This window comes from Mixophyes fleayi, chromosome 4 (assembly GCF_038048845.1).
Source record: "Mixophyes fleayi isolate aMixFle1 chromosome 4, aMixFle1.hap1, whole genome shotgun sequence".
Taxonomy (NCBI): Eukaryota; Metazoa; Chordata; class Amphibia; order Anura; family Limnodynastidae; genus Mixophyes; species Mixophyes fleayi.
The window spans coordinates 45,140,888-45,162,787 of NC_134405.1; the positions used below are offsets into that span (position 1 = coordinate 45,140,888).

Sequence of the window (21,900 nt, forward strand, 5' to 3'; positions counted from 1 at the left end):
CGCAAAGGTAGGTTGTTGTAAAAGGCGGCAACTTTTGACTGCCTCCTTATGTGCAATTTTGAATGCCTATGCAGCTGTTGACATCCAAAAATATAACAGATCTGCTTTGTTTTCAAATGCAATATGTGGTTCATTATTGCATCGAAGCTCAAGAAGTGCCTCTGCCAACCCTGGAGGCTCTTCTGGTACAGCAGCAATTTCACATTTAAAGGGGTCTACAATCCAACTGACAGCATGTGAATCGGCAGCATTACCCCCAGGAATTTCATTTTTACCCCATTTGGGGTCATTTACTCCTGTTCCCTGACCACTGGCCTACATGTAAGATACGTGGCTACTGTACATATAAGGTACATGTCTACTGTACATATAAGGTACATGTCTACTGTACATATAAGGTACATGCCTACTCTTTGCTATTGTCAACTGGAAGGTGAAAAATTTCTGTTCTGCAAATGCCACCCTCTGCGTTCGCCAACCTATGTGCTTTGGTAGAATCTATTTGCGCAGTAACACCAAAAATAATTTTACCTTGCACCTTGGCTGTTGTATGCTCTGTAGATGAGGCCATATATATGTATTATTTTAATATTGTAGCACATATGTGAAAGCCTATTAAAATGAATACTCACTTGTATCCCCTTCTCTCCAGCAGGTCCTTCTCTCCCGGGATGTCCCTGAGAACGAGTGACAGTAACGTAAGCAGTGAGTAGATGTACAATGCAGTGCTTGCATGCACATTCTTTAACACAACGTTTCATTATAAAAGTTTACTGTCCAAAATTCACAAATGAAACCCCCCCCCAGTTATAGTGGGTGGTGGATTATTTATTTTCATTGCTCCAATACTACTGGGGCTAGAGCTGATGTGATCATTTCCTACATAACGTAACTCCTGGTGCCCTGGTCTGCAGTGATGTCCTGTGTTTATATAAGAACTTAGCCAAATTGGACCAACGCAGGGGCCAGCGGCCTCCGCCAAGAGGCTGAAAACTCTGCTCTGAAAATATTCATATGAGATCAACATGACTGTGCCCTTCCTAAAATAGACTCCTATACATGAGAAATGCGGCTCATCTTGTCATAGTGTTTATTCTTTGTGTGCAGCCGTCTCATTACCTCATAAGGGATGATCGATTGCAACACATTAAACTGAAATTAATACAAATGATGTCGATTTCATGGGGCATGGAAAGATATCTGCATGGGCGACACATGACTACATGCTCCGAGACACCCAGCATAAGAGGAAGAAAACCAATCATAGACAAAGGAGGAATATACGGTGTATAGTGTTTGTATGTTTTATAACACTACATGAAAAGTAATCAGTTTTTTTCTTTCCTGCATTATGCTGCCTGATGGGACATACATAGAGTATATATGCATCACACAGGACGGGTCTTACAATCCAGGGTAAATATCCGACCTCTACTCACCGGAGGTCCTTCTGATCCAGCCAGACCTGATATCCCCTGTTTTCCTGCTGGTCCCTGCAGAGAGACAACAGGAACATCACTTGTATTTTCTTTAAAGATTAACAGGTCATTTCTACAACCACAGGTCACACGGTCATGCCTCCATGTACTCCCGTTCATTCTATACCTGGCACCCACTTCAGACTTACCCTCAATCTACAATTATATTTTACCACTCACTACTCCATTTATTTACCTGTACATTTCTCTAATCTTCATCATCGCTTCTGTCTCTTTATCAATCCTCAATTTCCTCATTACTGACTTCAGTGATTAACATACATACACCCAATAGACTAGAACTTCGCCTTGTTCCCTGAAGTAACACTACGTGAATTAAATTATCTGGACGCCAGACTGGTCATGTACACCGCTTTACAGGGACACTTTTTATATGCCTGATGTCTTTTCCATTTCTGTAATTAGCTTGTAAACCTGGAGCATTCTGGGACACAGCACTACAGAACAGGAATGCCAATAAGACAGGACATGTCTACGTCCATGGGCACATGCCTTTAGAAATACCATCTGTATGTTACAAAACTGTCACAGATCTGTCATCACTATTTAACAACGCAACCGTCTTCAGGATCCTTCACTTACTAACGTCTATGTTTATATAACTGACTTGCCTTATAATGTCCCTCTCACACAATGACATGGAATCTGATTGAAGCATAATTAATATGTAGGTGTGTTTGGTCTTACCTTCTCTCCTGGCATTCCTATAGGACCCTGAGGACCTGGCAAACCCTGCAATGACATTATTACAAATAAGGTTCCATTTACCAAACACATTATAAAATGACCTTGATCTGTGTGTCAAAAGCACAGAAATGTCTTACATGTGACCCTGGGTTCCCTTGTTGTCCATTCGGTCCACCCTCTCCTTGAATACCCTGTTGGACAAAACAACATACGGTATATGTAAGAACTGTTTATTAGTCTGGATAGTGAGATTTGTACATTATACAATGCGATTTATGTACAACATAAAGTTTTCTGTCCCTGGGGAGAAAGCATATTTCTTATGTCTGCCAGAAAATATGTGATATTAGTCATCTAATACCTCGCACCTCTTAGAGCGTAAGCTCATTTGGGCAGGGCCATCATCACCTTCTGCTTCATTGTGTCATAACGTGTGTTATTTATTTAGATCATGAGCCCCTCAATGTCAAGCGCTGAGTAATGTGTTGGCACCTTATAAATAAAGGGTAATATTAAATAATCAACTTACTTGATTCCCTTTTGGTCCTGGTGCTCCATCAATACCGCTCACACCTTGCTGACCAGGTGGTCCCGATGAGCCCCGGGGACCCACCAAGCCACGTGCACCCTGCAAAGAAGGTACATGATCCATATTAACTATTAAATATAATTAATTATAAGGAGGTTTATTTCTCTTGAAATGCACAGCAAAACCTATGGCCTATGTTGCATAGAAATGTATTTGTTCATTTACAGTTTTTTTAATAAGCGTGGGCAGCCATATTGTTAAATGAAATACCATCTACAGATGTTAGGAGAACACTGCCCCTAGTGGACAAGCAAGCACCATATACAACAGAAACAGAGGAATTGTGGCTCGTCAGTTCTTTAATTATACCTGGCTTTGACAACCTATGGCACTCCAGCTGTTATGAAACTCTGAGTCTCTCAACATGTGATGTTAACCACGGGCATTCTGGGATTTGTAGTTTTAATACATTCCAGTCAACCATTGTAGAAATATCATCATTGATCATTTGAGACCAGGGACAGGGTATGTCAGAGATGATCAGAGATATACTACGGTTCCAATATAATATCTATAAGAACTGATGAGTGTTGGGTTAGTCTGGGTTGACCTTTTCTTGCATCTGCTTCAGGACTTGACAGCCCCCGAGCCTTGTGGTTATCTTCTTCTCATACAATTCAGGTTCATAATTCATAAAACCAGTACAATGATATGTTCAGGCTTTAGCTAGACATAAATGAAAAGCGGAATAAATACAGGAGACCACTTACTGCCTCTCCAGGAGAACCTGCCGGCCCAGGAGGTCCATCGGAACCCTACAAAGACAGTAGAACCTCAGCACAGTACAGAAAACAAGTCTAAACTTCAAAGTAGTAGTTGATACAATCTACTGTGATATTTCGCTGATTACTATGGATTACAGTTTGCACATACAGTACTTATAGAAGTCATCCATTGTTTGATATTTTGATGCATTAATGAAAACGGGTGGACAAGTAACCAATCAGATTCTATAGCAGCCAACCAGATTCTTAGGGGCATATCAAATTAGCCGCAATGTTCCTCCGAAATTTTGAGTTCATTGTGAATTTTGCTTAGCTCCTCTATGAGAGAGGGAAGAGAAATCCGCAATGTTATATCACCGCTGAGTGCCTTGGCGACTGTTCCAGGCACTCCGAGGCTAATTGAATATGTCCCTTATTGTCATTTTACAGTATATTTAAGAAGATTAAAGTAAAGTTGCTATTTGGTTTACTAAGCATCTTCTTTACTCAGTTACCTGTACACAACTAATAATGGCCACACACAAGACGGTTCTGCACTAGGCTTGAGCACCAGGATCGCTTTCCAGTTCAGCGACGCATGTGAGTGGCTAAATTGGGAATTGAGATCTGGCTCGATGGTGTTAAAGCTGAACAGCCAGATCAACACAGAACTATATGGGAACCTATTAGTATGGTCTGAACATGACAACATAGACTGACAGGTGTCAGCTTTCCTTTATATTAACTAACATGTATCGTGCTTGTTTTAACGCCACAGATGTCGCATTATCAGGCCAGTCAGCATTGGCGATATCGCCACACGTGTGTTCAGCATTAGTGTTGTCCATTGTCTTTGCTGTGATATATGAGATAACGCACTCTCTATTGTATATTATAGACATTAGCAGTCACAGAGGTGATTTGTGACCATATATAAGCACACGGTAACAGAAATCCAAGGTGGCTTCTAGTATCCGTAATAATATACAGTAGCGGGTACAATATCCCTGTCAGGTGCCGTCTCCACACTGACACTTGGTGCAGGAGACAGACGTCTGCACCTTCTCCTCAGCCGTGTCCTGTTGCCTAGCAGCGGGACAGTATCTCCACTCACCTGTCAGCAGTCAGCATATCTGACCGCTAAAATCTCCCTAACCCAATCAGGATGCACCTTACGGTATATAAAGCACGCTCTGACACATGTCTAGTGCCAGATTATTGGTTCACTCCTGCTCCAGCATTTCCTGAACTTCTGATCCAGTGTTCTTCGGTTCTGACTCAGCTTCCTGTTACCATTCTCCTGTGCTTCGATTTGGTACCTCGCTACCCGGCTGGATCCTCCCTATGTACTGCACCGCTCGGTTGGTTCTGACCTGGATTGCCTGACTACGCCTGTCTACTACCGTCGCTACACCAGTGACTGTCTTGGAGAATCGCGACCTGCGTACCCTCTGCAGCTAAGCCCAAACTCCCTTGCGGTGGACCCTGGTGAATACCGGGGGTACGTTAGACTCCGAGCCTCCCTATTAAGTTGCGCCAATACCGGTTAGCGGCCATCTTTGCAATTCCGTGACAATCCCTTATTGTTATAATGTTTTACTAATGAAGTGATTAAATCAGAACTCGATAACTGTACAGATATTATCTACAGGAGTTTATAAATATATTAACCTTTCCTGTTTGATATAAGCTGATTAGGGCTCAGTAGAGAACACTCAGGCCTCTAATTATAAAAGCTATCAAAAGGTATGATCCAAAACATGAATAAATTAAATCTAACATGTAGTGCATGATGTAACCCAAGGACACCTGGTGACTTACACCAGAAAGGTGTTCAGGTCAGGTGTGGATGGGATAAGAAACATGAGAAATACACAGGTAACATTCCTGTAAAAATATCACGCTATCCAAAAATAATTTTACCTTTTCACCGTTATTTCCGCCTGGACCAGGAGGCCCCTGACTTCCCAAATCTCCCTGTGGTAGCGGGAAGAACAAAGGGGTCAAAATGTACGGTAGGGCGTCCATATTTCTTTAACATCAAATCAGGACACACGGCATCACATGACGTTACTACAGTACGTCAAGACAACAGATAAAACAAGATGGAGGATGGGAGAACCAGATTTATTCAGCACCGAGCTCTCCGAACACTATTAATCTTTTTATACTTACTCTGTGACCCTGCTCGCCTGGAAGTCCCGGCAAGCCATCTAATCCACGGTCTCCCTAGACCAAGAAAATCAGGGGTGAATTTTAAATATAAATGCAATGTGTAATTTTATGATTATTCACCTGGAATAGTACATATTTTGCCTACACAGAGCCTCTATCTATCTATCTATCTATCTATCTATCTATCTATCTATCACACAGTGATTGATACAATGTAAAAGAGATGTGCACATGTAATAATGGTCACTACAGGCAGGTAAGCAGAGGTTCTGCGTGTTAGCTAATTATTTGGACCTCCTGGGGACAATCGCTGTTGACAATGTTTCCTGAATAATATACAAACCAGAGAGGCGCTCCTAGAACCAGTTGTCACCGGAGAGTCCGCATAATCAGTCAACACCTTGGCCACCAGCTGTTGCCCATCTTCATTAGGAGGTGGCCAATACTCTCTACAGTAGGGGTGAGTTCTGTGCACTACGGATGGCTCTATGCAATGTAGCCGGTGGTCCATACAATGCACCTGGGGGTCTGGGCAATGTGATTCTTGGACATGGTGATGGTACTGGCTAATAGTACAATTAGGGGTAATGACTGCTGGTAAAATACGATGCTCTGGCTAAACAACGGTGGGTTCTAAGCTGTTGGACCACACAAGCATGGATTCATTGACCAATTTAATTGTTATGAATGATCTGATTGCTGAAAAAGGTAACTACACACAGATGGACCACATTTTAAATAATCAGATTGATTACCCAGAAATGAACAAGTACCCAACACATCTATATGTGACATAAAACAGAAAAATATATAGCATTAATCTGAATTTTCAAAATACAAAAAATATGCATTGTAATAATGTAATAATAAATGCAAAGTATTTGCATTTATTATTACATCCAAGATAATTGAAATTGTCTGCAAGTTCTGTGCTGAGATTTATACCTACCTTGACTCCTGTTTCCCCTGGCACACCGCGGCCACCATCTGCTCCACCGCGTCCCTGAGAAAAACAGGGAAGTGATAAGATGCACATGGTAAGTTTAGGAAAACCAGCAATACAGAATGTAGGAGGGGAAGGGAGTAAGAGATACCGTGGGGGAAATTGGGAAAAGAGAGGAAGAAATGAGAAGGAGGGAAACACTAGGGAAATGTGAGAGATAGGTGAAAATAAATGGATGCAGAGGTGATTATATAAATACACAGGTACATGTACATGAATGACTGGTACTCACTCTTTTACCAATCTTCCCGGGGGGTCCTATGATGCCTTGAAAGCCACGTGGGCCCTAGAATTGTAATGTGATAATTAGGATAGAACAATGTACAAAAACTGACAACAAGTAATAGAAACGTCCCTCCCACAGGGATACAGGATGAAGTTACGCAACAAGGCAGACAGGTTGGCCCTGTGCAGGGTGCAATGCACCGGTCTGTGCCATACTACTGCAAGTTTGTGCGATGAGGCTGGTGGCCTATGTAGGGAGTATGGGTGGGAGAAATGTGACATGGGGTCTGTCCCTCCCACCACAGGGTAAAACAGACAGGAGGGAGCTATGTGACGTGGAGCCTGCTCCTCCCACCACCCACCACAGGGTGGCACAGACAGGAGGGAGCTATGTACAATGGAGTCTGTCCCTCTAACCACAGGGTGACACAGACAGGAATGAGCTATGTGACAGTCTGTCCCTCCCACCACAGGGTGACACAGACAGGAGGGAGCTATGTGACATGGAGTCTGTCCCTCCCACCACTGGGTGACACAGAAGGAGGGACCTATGTGACATGGAGTCTGCTCCTCCCACCACAGGGTGACACAGACAGGAGAGACCTATGTGACATGGAGTCTGTCCCTCTCACCACAGGGTGACACAGACAGGAGGGAGCTATGTGACATGGAGTCTGTCCCTCCCACTACAGGGTGACAGACATGAGGGAGCTGTGTGACATGGAGACTGTTCCTCCCACCACAGGGTGACACAGACAGGAGGAAGCTATGTGATGTGGAGCCTGTCCCTCCCACCACAGAGTGGCACAGACAGGAGGGAGCTATGTGACATGGAGTCTGTCCCTCCCACCACAGAGTGGCACAGACAGGAGGGAGCTATGTGACATGGAGTCTGTCCCCCCACCACAAGGTGACACAGATAGGAGGGAGCTATGTGACATGGAGTCTGTCCCTCCCACCACAGGGTGACACAGACAGGAGGGAGCTATGTGACGTGGAGTCTGTCCCTCCCACCACAGGGTGACACAGATAGGAGGGAGCTATGTGACATGGAGTCTGTCCCTCCCACCACAGGGTGACACAGACAGGATGGAGCTATGTGACGTGTAGTCTGTCCCTCCCACCACAGGGTGACATAGACAGGAGGGAGCTATGTGACATGGGGTCTGTCCCTCCCAGCACAGGGTGACACAGACAGGAGGGAGCTATGTGACATGGAGTCTGTCCCTCCCACCACAGGGTGACACAGACAGGATGGAGCTATGTGACGTGTAGTCTGTCCCTCCCACCACAGGGTGACACAGACAGGAGGGAGCTATGTGACATGGGGTCTGTCCCTCCCAGCACAGGGTGACAAAGACAGGAGGGAGCTATGTGACATGGAGTCTGTCCCTCCCACCACAGGGTGACACAGACAGGAGGGAGCTATGTGACATGGAGTCTGTCCCTCCCAGCACAGGGTGACACAGACAGGAGGGAGCTATGTGACATGGGGTCTGTCCCCCCCAGCACAGGGTGACACAGACAGGAGGGAGCTATGTGACATGGAGTCTGTCCCTCCCACCACAGGGTGACACAGACAGGAGGGAGCTATGTGACATGGAGTCTGTCCCTCCCAGCACAGGGTGACACAGACATGATACTTAGCACTGTTGCCTCACTGCGCTTGGGTCGTCGGTTCAATTCTAACCATGCCCCTATCTGTGTATTTGTGTGGGTGCGCATTTGTTAAGGAATACAGATTGTAAGCTCCACTAGGGCAGGGACTAATGTGAATAATTTAATATTCTCCGTAAAGTGCTGCATAATATGGAATATGGAACATACAGATTATCTTCTATTTTAGTTAAATATCATAATTTCCCAAAACAAGAAATGGAAGAAAAGCAAAATCACTTACTGGAGGTCCTGACTCCCCAAAATCCCCCTTCAGACCTTGTGGACCAGGCGCACCCTGAAAGATTAGCACAGATTACACATTTTCAATGACTTCTCATAGTTTAAATGCTGCAACACAAACGCTGGTTCTTGTGATGTGATATTATTATGAATTAAAATTGATACAAATCTTGCTGGAGGTGAATTTAACGACCGGCTTTTGTTCTATACCTCGCAGGAGGTGAAATTGGAAAACAATGAGAAATGTCCTTAAACCGGTTGACAAACATACTTACCAGAGGACCTGGGCGTCCCGTCATACCCACTGGTCCAGGTGGACCTTTCATGGCCATCTAACGAAGGAGACAAATAAATGATTCAGTGACACAAACGGATGCAGCTTTTAGGAATAAGTCCCCTCCCCAAAAAATATCCCTCATTGGATACTGCACCTTGGCTTGCTGCAAGATTGATTGTGCCTGTGCTTCTTGGAATGACACGATTTGTCCGCTGTTATCACCGCCATACTGGAACTATACAGGAAACAGGTGTCAAATAATGTGTCATTGACTATAGTACAGCAGAAAGTTCATGTCTTAATCAACTTGTTTTCTTTTCCTGGTACAGTGATGAATGGAGAAATGATGTAGCAGGAGGTACAGCCAGGGCCGGATTAACCATAGGGCTAACTGGGCTACAGCCCAGGGGCCTATGGCATCCAGGGGGCCCTTGAAAGTGCTCAGCAGCAGTATTGATCGGTCGGGGGCGGGTGCTGCTGAGCACTTTCACTGCGATCCTTCTCCGGTGCGCTGTAGTCTCCTTACTGAGGAGATATCGTCAGTCTCACTCTCACGAGATCTCCTCAGTAAAGAGCGTACAGCGTGCTGGAGAAGGAGGTAAGTGCCGGAGAGGGAAAGGGGGGGGGGGCAGCTCGAATCACGGGGGGGGGGGGGGGGGGGCTCTCACGGGGGAATGGAGGCCCCCTTAGCCCAGGGGCCTCCATTCCCTTAATCCGGCCCTGGGTACAGCTCATGGGCAGCAGTCAGCAGGACCTGTATTACCACCACTCTTCAGCCAAATACATTTGGTAGTGATTACCTTCAGCAGCAATGGAGAATGAGATCTACCCTCATTATCTCCAGTGTCATCTGGTGACCACAAACCTCTGCACACCAAAATAACTTTAATTATAAACGAGGGAGGAATTGCCAAAGGTAAATACCCATCACCTACTCATGTCTCAGGGTTGGTCAGTCGGTGGCCGCAGGTTGGACTTCACAGCACTTTTGTGGCCCTGAACTTGCCAATAAGTTTCCATAGTCTGCTTTGTAAGTCATCATTATTTTATTAAGTAATGACCCAAATGCATCAGTTTAGGATCTGTTTCCGAACCACCCCAAATTTTATCCCCCTCACGTGCCCCGGTGGTGTGTTTTTTGGCAAAGTTCTATTATTAGTGTTTTATGTTAGCTGTAATGCTGTATTATGGTCTATATTACTTCACAGGTAGCAGTCGCTCCAGTTTAACTCAACAGAGTTGGCAATACCTATAATATATAGGGTCCTGCCATTAGATTAAGTAAAAGAACATTCCCACAGAAATGAGAGCACTTTCATTAGTAACAAAAGTTCTACAAAGGATTTACTTTCATGATAAATAATATATGTGTTCTTCATAACGTCCCTATGGATGACCATGAAATCACTATTTATATAATCTCAATATGATGAGTCACAGGACCAGGGGAGATGAGTCACGTTAGCCACTCGAAAATCTCTTCAGCATGTCTGAAAAATCTAATGGTCCGGTTACCCAGAATCCCACAGGAGCTCTACTTACGGGTAGCATCACTGTGTTCCCAGGAGGCCCTAGGATTCCATCAGCTCCATTCAGTCCAGGTCGCCCTGGAGGACCCTGTAAAAGCAGAAGGAAGAGAGAGGAGCGGCTGTCAGTCATGGAGAAATCCACTGTCATGTACTGACATGCAGAGAGTGGTGTGGTGCTGCAGGGTTAGTAAGTAAGGATGAAAGCGCTGTGCATAGCTCACATTACATGACATCACCAGATTCCTCTCTCAGCTGAAGATCATACATCACTCAAATATGCCACGGATCTGAGCTTCACTACAAGGAGTGTAATTTGTTGGCATGCTAATCTTATATGATGCCTTCTGTTCTCAAGCAACATGGCTGTTTTGTTTATCATTCAGATGACAGGTTGGAGCTCTGCACTCTCAGGATACGTGTAGGTGTGTTTGACCTGAGTTCTCCTGAGCTCAGGTGTATCAGCTATGAGCTTGTTTCATGTCGATTCCCTACACAAACCACAGCCACGTTTGAATAGAATTTAGGGACACTTGCTTTGCTACCGGGCTGGGGCAGCTCTTCACATAACACAAAATAAAATCTAGGCATAAATAATTAACTCCGAATGCAATAATAATAATAACACCACATTCTGAGCATTGCATTCACTATGCAGAACATGAGAAGTTGTACTGTGCCGATAGACTAGCCTAAAATCCAGTTAATACTATCAGGGATCACTGTTCAAAACCTGGTATTGTACTTGGCAATCAAAGACAACTGGTGGCAACTGGTGACTATGTATAAACCCAATGGTTGAAGGATGAAACCTTTACTGGCTTACACACAGACAACATATTTCTGAACACATTTTCAGAGCTCTGTCCTGCTGCCCCTATGGAGACAGCTTGGTTGCACGGGTCAAAAAGTTGGGAGGTATGTCCTGTTCACACCTGCTCTACAGAGCAGAGTGGTGGTGAACATGTGGCAGGTATGGGTGATGAATGGGTGGGTAATGGACAATGAATGGGTGGGGGTGGGTGGTGCCCCATTATAACATGACATGTGCCCTGTCCCAATTTCGACAGGGGGGCATGCAATATCCTATATGTTTTCATGAAATGATTTGTATAAGAATGTGGATCTCCATACAACGACCCCCACTTTACTGATATAGGGCCCAAATAAAGGGAGTTGTCTTGTCTACCCTGAATTGCGTAGTCATCAATTCCTTAACATGGATAAAATTATTTTTTATTATTACCATTTTCAATACTACCGATCCTTTGTTATTGGCCTAGTTTAGGGTTGTTTGTTAGGATGAAATACAGTGTTGAAATAAAAAGGCTCACCAACCTTTTCCTGGCCCCTAAATCTTCCTTTTCAATGGAGAATTATTAAGGTGTGCAAATCAACAACCTTAATGGCACTAGTTTCTAGTGAATTCATAGACTGAATATTGGTTCACCCCACAAAATTTCCTGTGTGTAGGCGACACACACAATAGATAGGATGAAAGAAGGTTGTCCAATGGACTAACCTTCCCTCCATGGGGTCTCCCTACTGGTGTTACCCAGAATATTTTTGCTTAAGCCATATTTCCTAGCTGACACTGATAAAAGTGTAGCCCAAGTGGCTCATGGGAGATTACCATTCAAGCCAATGAGAAGCCAGAAACTGGAAGGAGAATATACAGAGATAAGAAGGTCAAAGGATTGTAGTACCTGGCCCCATTGTATGGTGGTAACAACTATGGCATAGTTACCCATTCTTTCGGAATGTACAGGAGACTCCGGAATAACCAGAGACCTTCCAGATCCAAGAGAACAGACAATTATCCTGCAAAGGTGCTTGCCTGTCTGCAAGGTAGGCGTGACATGATGGCATTATAAAATCCTGCACATCTCAGTGAATACCAAAAGGGCAAAGAAATGATGCGACAATTAGTGGGCGGAGGGGACAGGGGCTTGAATAGCGTCATCAGGCCCCTCCTAGGCAGCGTGAGGATGCAAGTCGCACCATTACGCAGCAGGGGGTGGGGGTGTAATGATGCATTATGCATCATCCCACTATCTGCACTTGACCTAGGAGAATGCGTTGAGAAAGTCCAGAAAGTAGACAAATTTTCCTAAAATACAAAATGATGACATGACATAAATTGCAGTAAATGTTGCGCAAGTTTTGAGTCTGCTTTTAAATACTTCTGCGTGGCTGCAGAGTGACAAAAGTCTCCAGCTCCAAATCCTTGAGTATTTTTTGCTTCTCCATCTCTAGAGTTGGAAGGTAGTACATATTGTTATGATGGACCAAAAGATCTCACAACTAACTGGGCTTCTGATTATTCAATAACTTTGAAGGTCATTGAGCCACTTTTACAGTGAACAATACTATAGACAGCCAACCTATGAAACCTATGAAACAGAAAACTGAGACCCTTCTTTGAGTGTGATAGTCTCATGAAATCACAAATGCATTGAGATAGGTACATTTCCAGGCCAGAAACCACCACAGTTCTGGAGAACTCGACAGTGATCTAACAATTCTTCTCTACATGTTGACAACCAGACTAAGCAGAAGTTGAGCCAGTTTTTGTTTTTATGGTGACTAGTCTCCTGGCTTTTGAGCTTCAACTGTTCCCGGTTGTCATGGAGGAAACACAAAGCTATTGCTCCTCTGGTGGAGGTCACAAAGCAATTGCTGCCCTGGCGGGGTCTTCTCACCTATCGGGGTCCCTAGGATGGAACGCATAGAGGTCTACGAGTCTTGAAGAAGGTGTTGCCACATTGTAAGACAAATGATCCTTACTGGTGAACTGAACTCCAATAGAAACTACTTCACAAACGTCCAGGACACTTTTTTAATAAAATGTGATTAAAACGTTATCTATTAAAGCAGCCACATGAATTTCCACTAAGTTACATTTTATTTTCCACTACCTTATGTATCAGTTGTGGGCAGCACAGTGGCGAAGTGGTTAGCACTTCTGCCTTACAGCACTGAGTTCAATTCCCGACCATGGCCTTATCTGTGAGGAGTTTGTATGTTCTCCCCGTGTTTGCGTGTGTTTCCTCTGGGTGCTCCAGTTTCCTCCCACACTCCAGGTTAATTGGCTGCTATCAAATTGACCCTAGTCTCTGTGTGTTTGTATGTTAGGGAATTTAGACTAAACTCCAATGGGACTGATGTGAGTGAGTTCTCTGTGCAGCGCTGCGGAATTAGTGGTGCTATATAAATAAATAGTGATGATGATGATCAGTCGTTCCCCACACCTCTTAGATTGTAAGCTCTTTAGGGCAGAGCCACCTTTACCTTCTGTTTCACATCATTGTATGTAATTTGTTTGTGTCATGATCCCCTCAATTCACAGAACTGTATATTATATTATCATTTTTTAACTTAAATATAACTGTAATAATAATAATAATAAATCCCTTAAGTATGGCATTTGATGTTTGTACCCCATAGGGATTTCCATTACATTATTTTTTCTCATGGATCCCACAGTAAAATAATGTTGTGCTTACAACTGCGACAGCTGATAGTGGATATTTTTATTACGTTACCGTACAGATTATACGAGTATTCTTGAGGGGAGACAAATTTCAATACACATGGGGGATATCCATCAGTACACGCTGCAGACTGTAGAGGGCCCCCTATCAATGCAGATAGTGTTGTACAAATTCTCCTCTCCCTAGCAATACACATATGGCCCCGATGCCCTTATAATTGTTTTCATGTGACTATTATGATTCTTTGGAGACTTGTGTACAGATAGGTCCAAAACATGGTGAAGTGTCCCATTGTTTAGTGTGATTTATTTAGGCCAAGAATTCGATGTGCAATAAATAAGCAATAGAACTCCAGCCACAGGGAGGCGCTCTTTCATATAGTGAGGCAGAAATAAGCAGCAGCTGATGAATGGATAAGTAAGAATATAGTCTGACACTATTAGTTTCTGATCGATCAGTCTATAGAACTCTTACATAATAAAACTTCACCATTTACATCAATTTTTTTATGTCTTTTTTGTACAATTAATGGCCAACTCTACTTACATTAAAAACCTATTATGTTGTTAACTGTATATGCATAGTGAAGTACAATAGTTACCTGCCTATATCTGTTAATAGGTTACAGGTAAAGTGCTGATCTGTTCTCTCTTCATGTTGCACACATAGATCAGGAACTGAACAGTATAAATTATGTTCAGTCCTGTACTGCATCATCATTGGATGATCAACAGCTGGGACTGTATCAGCCAATCATACAGCCATATAGAGTACAATCCGCTGCAATCACAGATAACAGTGATGGATCAACACATATAACCCTGATAATGCACTACCCCTCTCCACAACTTCCTCTCAGTTGACGACTTCACTCATTCTCTCCCCCATTCCCCATGCACACTGTCTTTGTGCCATCTTCAACTCTGCCTTCAGATTTACCCCTCCATTCAGTCCCTCTCTCAGTCTTCTTGCCTCCTCCGCATCATTGCTAAAATATGCCCCTTCCTAACTAAGAAAAAAACTAATACTCTGGTCAACTAGCTCATTATCTCCCACCGTGACTACTGTAACCTCCTCCACACTGGCCTTTCCTCACCATCCTTTCGCTTCTTTAATCCATCCTGAATGCTGAGGCTAGACTAATCTTCCTCTCTCTACGCTCCTCATCCTCTGCTCTACTATGTAAATCCCTACATTGGTTCCACTTTGCTTCCAGAATGCAGTTCCAACTGCTCACTCTCACCTACAAACCTCTCACTTATGCTTCCTCACCATATGTCTCTGATTACCTCGCGAGGTACACCCCAGCTCGACCACTCCGCTCCACCTCTGACCTACTCATCTTTTCCCCTCTTATAACCTCCAACCACTCCAGTCTCAAAGACTTCTCCCATGCTTATCCTCTCCTCTAGAACTCCTTATATCAACCTAACAAACTGGTCTCCATCCTTCAAACTCTCCCTAATCACTTACCTCTTTATGCTTGCCTGCCATACCCACTCTTAGATCCTCTTGACCACCAGATCCACTGTGTCCTATTTGCACCTATTGCCTCTCATTACTCCCTCCCTCTAGAATGTAAGCTCTCATGAGCAGGGTCCTCTCAACACTATGGGGTATATTTACTAAACTGCGGGTTTGAAAAAGTGTAGATGTTGCCTATAGCAACCAATCAGATTCTAGCTGTCATTCTGTAGACTGTACTAAATAAATGATAACTAGATTCTGACTGGTTGCCATAGGCAACATCATCACTTTTTCATACCCGAGGTTTAGTAAATATACACCTATGTCTCATGTCTGTACCCTCTGTCTCATATCTGTCCACCTCGTAGGACCCTGATGTCACATCTTATGCTGAATCTTCTGCTGTTTGTTCACTCAAACACCTGGAATTCATGCACATGGCATTTGTACTATCTGTAATTGTTAGCTCATGACTATGCATGTGTGTATTATTATGCTTAATTGTATTCATGTATCTTATTATATTCATTATATTCATGTATGTCATATCTGTAAGATCTTTATGTCATATCTATAGCATGATTGTCCAGGACTACGGAATCTGTGATCTTTTATGAATATTGGCAGCACGGTGGCTTAGTGGTTAGCACTTCTGCATTACAGCACTGGGGTCATCAGTTCACACTCCAAAAACATTCAGGTAGGTTAATTGGCTGCTGACAAAATTACCCTAGTCTGTGTGTGTGTTAGGGAATTTAGACTGTAAGCCCCAATGGGGCAGGGACTGATGTGAGTGAGTTCTCTGTACAGCACTGCGGAATTAGTGGCGCTGTATAAGTAAATGGTAATAATAAATAAATAAACGATGATGATAGTGATGAAGCTACATGCTCAGTGTAAGCTGCGGTGATGTAAGGGAGAATATACCTTTTATAAGAGGGTTATTACAGCTTTGTTATAACATGTTTAATATTTGAAATTGACTTTATTTTGTATATGAATTATGGTGGTCTCTTACCCTCTCGCCCAGATCTCCAGGTGGTCCAGGAGGACCTAAAGGTCCAGGTGGTCCCGGTTCTCCCTAGATAAGGAATATACAAATATATTTACACTAAGGAACAAAACATGTTAAATTCCAGATAACAGAGGAAGACAAGTCTAGCACAATTTAATTACAGGAAACTATTTATAAAATACAAGTGTCGCACCATGAAAAGCCTACTTTATAACGTTTACACATATACATGTAAAAAGTTCTATTTTTTTTACAGAATTTCAAATAGTTGAAACTTTGCAAACTTTAAAATGCTGAAATTAAGTCATTATCCCTCTGGTGCTGCTTTCCTCAACGTTCTGTTATAATAAGGAACTCCGCTCCTATTGTTTTATTTCCCTCCCCCAATCGTTAATAAGATTTGTAAATGTTGTAAGTTATTAAAGTTTCCATTACCATCAGGTGGTACAAAACAAATATTTTAAAGTTCTTTCTAACTATGTACAGTTGAGCTGGAAATTACAGCCCACATGTATAAATTCAGTTTTGAAAATACAACAGTCTGAGCTTAGACTCATCCCCCCCTCTCCTTTCAATATAACAAAAACTGGCAGGCAGCCAGGATTAAATGTTTATTATTTGTTGCGATAAAGTTGCTGTACTCTGCAACAGAACTATGTACTCTGCATGTATGTACATTACCATTCTGTGTTTAAGATGCATTTATGACAAGTTAGGAGCATGTAAATGGATGTGAAAATAAAAATCATCATGCCAAATGAGAGTACTTATGTTTTTACGTGCATTTAATTTGTGCTGCCCCGCAGTCCACTTTGTGAAACATTAGTTCCATGTCAGTGTATTTGAGGCACATCCAGGCAGTCAAAAACTTGTATTCATCTCAATAAGAGGTGATTGTAAGTGCAATGCAATGCAGTTTACATGCACTTTTACTTTATGTGTGTTTTACGCCCAGACAGATGTTATTTTTTCTATGGTTTTTGGATATTTGTGTCACATCCAGAGCATCGGGACTTAGACAGTCGCCGTTTTTCATGCCTACATCTCCCTATAGACATATGCCCATAGGCGTTTATAAGTATTTGTTTTTACAATCCCATTGAAGTGAACAGAGATCCATTTCTGGGGCTTATCTGAAGTGTCCTCATTGGAAAATGTCATTGGAAAATATCAGGATGTGGATTGGTTTGATTTGAGACGTGATGTTATTTGTCCCAATTTTTCAATTGAAAGCGTTCTTGGGTAAGACAAACAAACAATCGTATTATCATTTCGGGGATATGAAACACAATTTGATTAGGCATCTACTTTATAATAACATATTAATATACAACACACTAAGAGATCAGTACATTGATAGAACAAGGGAAACAGCTTCCTCTCCTCAGCTTAAAGCTCCACTAAGCATTTAAACATTCCCAGAATTTTAGACGTTTCATGAAGATTCTAAACGGAACATATTTACGATAGAGGAATCCCCATTGAAGGATAATGCACAAACTTTTTCAAGGAGAAATGTTTGCACTCAGCTTGATCAAGGGATACATACAATTTTAAAAAATGTTCATTTCTGGTACTAAGAAATATACATACAAATTAGGCAGCACTTATGTTATATTTTATCCCTTGTTATATTCATAGATGAGGGCAACAGCACCAACGAGTAACCACTTGTAAAAACATTTATACACCAATAAGTGTCAGCAATGTTTATGTCCTGTGCGGACCTTTCTCTGAACCTGGTCCTTCTTTTATACAGCCTGGGCATTTTATTTTACATACCGGGTATCCACGAGGTCCTTGTGGGCCCTCGATCTGTCTGCCCTGTAACAAGCAGAAAACCATTGTCAATATTAGGTTCATCTGACCATGCAATCTGCACCATTCGTCATGTTGCCTCTGCCAAGTCTCTACTCACAGGCTCTATCATTGCAGGTTCTCCTTTCTCTCCCTTCAGACTCTGACCTTCCTGGAATGAGAACGCAAATGAGATTGAACAAGGTAAATAAACACATAACAACCTGCTCAGGTACACATGGGGTACGGCTCTGATCTAGGGGTGCTTTGCATCTCATGACTTGGATGCACAGTGTTTTGTGGCACATTTTTGATTTGATGGATGATGATGGATGATTTGATGAGATGACTTTGCTTTGGAAAAAGACCTATAAAGTGATATATTAGGTGTGCTCTGTCCACGGCAAGAAGTACATTTTGTGCTTGTCTAATCTTCCTGTTTCCAAATAATTAAACACAGCGGGCCTGATTCATGTTCGTACCTACACCCCTTAGCGCAGCGTATCTTGTGTGATTCCACGTTGTGCATGCCCAGAAATAAACCTTACGCCGATTCTTGTCCGAACACAAATGACACCTATGACAACCTGCGGCTTGGGAGGAGGAGGACGGCGGAGGGGAGCACGCTCTCATTCAGATGCGGCCGATTCAAGTCCTGTGTTTGGCGTAAGTGTGATTGTTTCCAGACGCATCTATTGCTCCCGCTACAGGACAGGTGTAAATACCGACTGATCGTAATGACTGACAACGCAAAGTCTTTGAATTCAAAAGTACACGCATGCGTGCCAGTAGTTATCACAGAACATGTGTATGCAACTGAGCTAGACAATAAAATGAGTTTTATGTATAGTACGCATTGAAATCATCTTTATTTATGTAAATAAAATTAAAAGAAAAAACACCAGAAAAATGTAATTTACTTCAAAATAAATAGATAAGGTATTATACTATAAGTATATGTTCTGCTGTGAACGTTTATTGTACGTATGTGTGTATACTGCAATATGTTGTGTGTGTCTATGTACATCAAAATACTGTTTAGGTAGCGTGTACTTCCACCCACAATCAATTCGAAATGTTTCTTGAGATACACCTGGATTTGAATACAGGCGGACATACGCACACATTCCTTGCACTTTTGTTTCAACACACAATTTACGTGCAAATTTCGTTCGACATGAATTAGGCCAAGCATATATAAGATCAACGATTGTCGCCATGAGAAATCAACACTTCTATACAAAAATTGGTTTCTTGCTTCCCAGTATTTTTCTAGTTACGAAATCCCCTGACCCCTGACCCCTGAACTAGCAGAATTGTGCAAACCCCATGCAAAGGGATTACTTGCCCCAACCAGCAAGGCACAGGGTCTTATATCTTTGTTAACAACAATGGGAAGAGGAAGTGCAATGAAACTAACACCATGGGGTAAATGTATCAAGCTTAGAATTTTCCGACAGGTTTGAAAAACCAATCAGATTCTAGCTATCATTTATTTAGTACATTCTACAAAATGATAACTAGAATCTGATTGGTTGCTATAGGCAACATCTCCACTTTTCAAACCCGCCGGAAAACTCTCAGCTTGCTACATTTACCCCCATGTTAGCTCTTGGCCTTCTTATCGTTGTGGTAAAGGGAAGACTTGGGGTCAATGGGGAATTCCTAGAGTTCTGTCATAGGCCCCATGCTTGTACTAGTTTGGAGGATGAAGGGATGGTGGCTACAAACTTACTTTGTGGGTGACCATACTCATTAAGGATGGTCACCTGCGATAAAATGTTATTTATAAAATTATCATCAAATGTAGTGTTATTTAAATGAAAGATACTGCTTGTAGTATTTTGACTGACTGTCAGTGCTTCCAATCAAAATACTACAATACAGCAAGGAAGGGGGTTTGCCAGTCAGTGCACCATGACATCATAGTGGATGGTGTACAGGGTCTTCTAAACTATAACTTAACATTATTTTTAGAGAAGAGCAAAGTTTTGAGTGAATAGAGCCTGCAAAACTTTCAAGGAATGGAGTTTAAGACGTTTTGCAGAGCTGTGAGGTTCTGCCGATAGAGTCATCGAGTTCTACTTTTACTTTGGCCGTTACCTAATGGCATTACGCACAATACTTGTAAATGAGCATTTTACAGAATTTATAGTAAAGGGAATAGAAATATAACAGAGGGATGGAATTAGAGGTGATATAAACGCTGGGGGGCATGTAGATGAAAAAGTTCAGGCATAGCAAGAGTTAATTTATATGGGTGGTAGTGAAAGGTGAGTCATCCAATCGGAAAGGACGGAAGGGGAGGACTTAGCTTTCAGAGAGGCTAATAACATATCGGAAGAGGTTTCAACTTCCTCTTACCGTCTCGAGAGTTTACCCACCCACCCATTCCCTATTTCGGTATAGGAGTGAGTATTCGTTAGTTGTCATTTAAGTGATTTCATACATTAAATTTACAGGGGACGGTAAGCAGCCCAATCAATGGCCAATTTGGTTACATTTAAGGCGTGGTAGGCACTTTCCCCTTAAAGGGATTGGGCAATTAGTCAGAATAGCCCTTCGGGTTAGGGGGCACCGCTTAGGTGGGTGGGCCTCAGCTAATGTGCCAAATGGGGGAGTTTGGCATTTTAACGCCTAGTCGGGTCCAAATTAGTTTGGATGGAATTTACAACATACAGGTGTGGCCTGGGGGCTGATTGGTCTGCTTAGATTTGCCACCAATTTTTTCCAGCATATTCGCCTTAATAAATTCCTGACCTTTCAATCGCCAATTCAAGTCTCTGTGTCGTTATTTTATGTCGATAAGTTAACTCTTGTAAGGGTAAAATATGGTAAAGGTAAGAGGTCCACCGTAAGTGGTTTATGGTGACAACAGCGGTCAGTTCAGCCTGCTAAGTGCTGTTTTTTCTCGTGGATTTAAGTAACAGATTATAAAGGGATACGGGATAATTAAAGGAGAGGGTAGGCAATGTTTGAACATAATTAGTCCTAACCTGTAAGAAAAAAAGTATAAAATAAATAATTACTGTAGATTCTGCCTCATTGGTGTCCACATCTCCACGCTCTACGGGACGATATCTCTCCCGTCTCTCCTCATCGTCCTCATCATCATACTCCTTTATTTCATAGTCCTCTTCTCTTCGATCATCTTCCTCTCCGGTCGTGTACTCGACTATCTCCTGTGGGGGACAGTGTTAGAACATGTGTAATACATATATGTGCGTATGGAGGGAGGGCTGTATGATACCTACCTCATAGTCGGTAGCATTGGTGCTGACCGTCACTGTTGACATGGTGATGTCTTCATCAGGGGACGGTGTGTAGTAGTAGTCAGGGAACTCGTATTCTGAGAATAGTGGGTCTTCCGTCGGGCGCACCCTTCTTATCTTTGGTGATATAATAAGCATAATAAATTAGTTTTATCGAATAAGAGAGAGTGAAAGCTGAGCAATTTCTGGAAGGAGCTCTGAGGGCATCTCAAGGTTATCTCCCGATATAAAAAAGATTCTGTTTGAGAATTTGTCAAAGATCATAATGGGA

At 42.6% G+C, this 21,900-nt stretch overlaps 1 protein-coding gene across 4 annotated transcripts in view; it reads right to left on the reverse strand.

Moving 5' to 3' along the window:
- The window catches only part of COL5A3 (collagen type V alpha 3 chain), a 188,167-nt gene that overhangs the window by 54,391 nt on the left and 111,876 nt on the right, over positions 1–21,900 (reverse strand). For all 4 annotated transcript variants that reach the window (XM_075206858.1, XM_075206856.1, XM_075206857.1 and 1 more), the window contains 19 exons: positions 21,612–21,746; positions 21,387–21,539; positions 18,479–18,529; positions 18,343–18,384; positions 16,564–16,626; positions 10,601–10,675; positions 9,213–9,293; positions 9,057–9,113; positions 8,783–8,836; positions 6,890–6,943; positions 6,604–6,657; positions 5,655–5,708; positions 5,403–5,456; positions 3,486–3,530; positions 2,716–2,814; positions 2,324–2,377; positions 2,187–2,231; positions 1,440–1,493; positions 633–677 (listed from right to left, as the gene is read on the reverse strand). In XM_075206858.1, the coding sequence (XP_075062959.1) occupies positions 633–677; positions 1,440–1,493; positions 2,187–2,231; positions 2,324–2,377; positions 2,716–2,814; positions 3,486–3,530; positions 5,403–5,456; positions 5,655–5,708; positions 6,604–6,657; positions 6,890–6,943; positions 8,783–8,836; positions 9,057–9,113; positions 9,213–9,293; positions 10,601–10,675; positions 16,564–16,626; positions 18,343–18,384; positions 18,479–18,529; positions 21,387–21,539; positions 21,612–21,746 (1,269 nt within the window). The remainder of the gene's footprint in view (positions 1–632; positions 678–1,439; positions 1,494–2,186; positions 2,232–2,323; positions 2,378–2,715; positions 2,815–3,485; positions 3,531–5,402; positions 5,457–5,654; positions 5,709–6,603; positions 6,658–6,889; positions 6,944–8,782; positions 8,837–9,056; positions 9,114–9,212; positions 9,294–10,600; positions 10,676–16,563; positions 16,627–18,342; positions 18,385–18,478; positions 18,530–21,386; positions 21,540–21,611; positions 21,747–21,900) is intronic.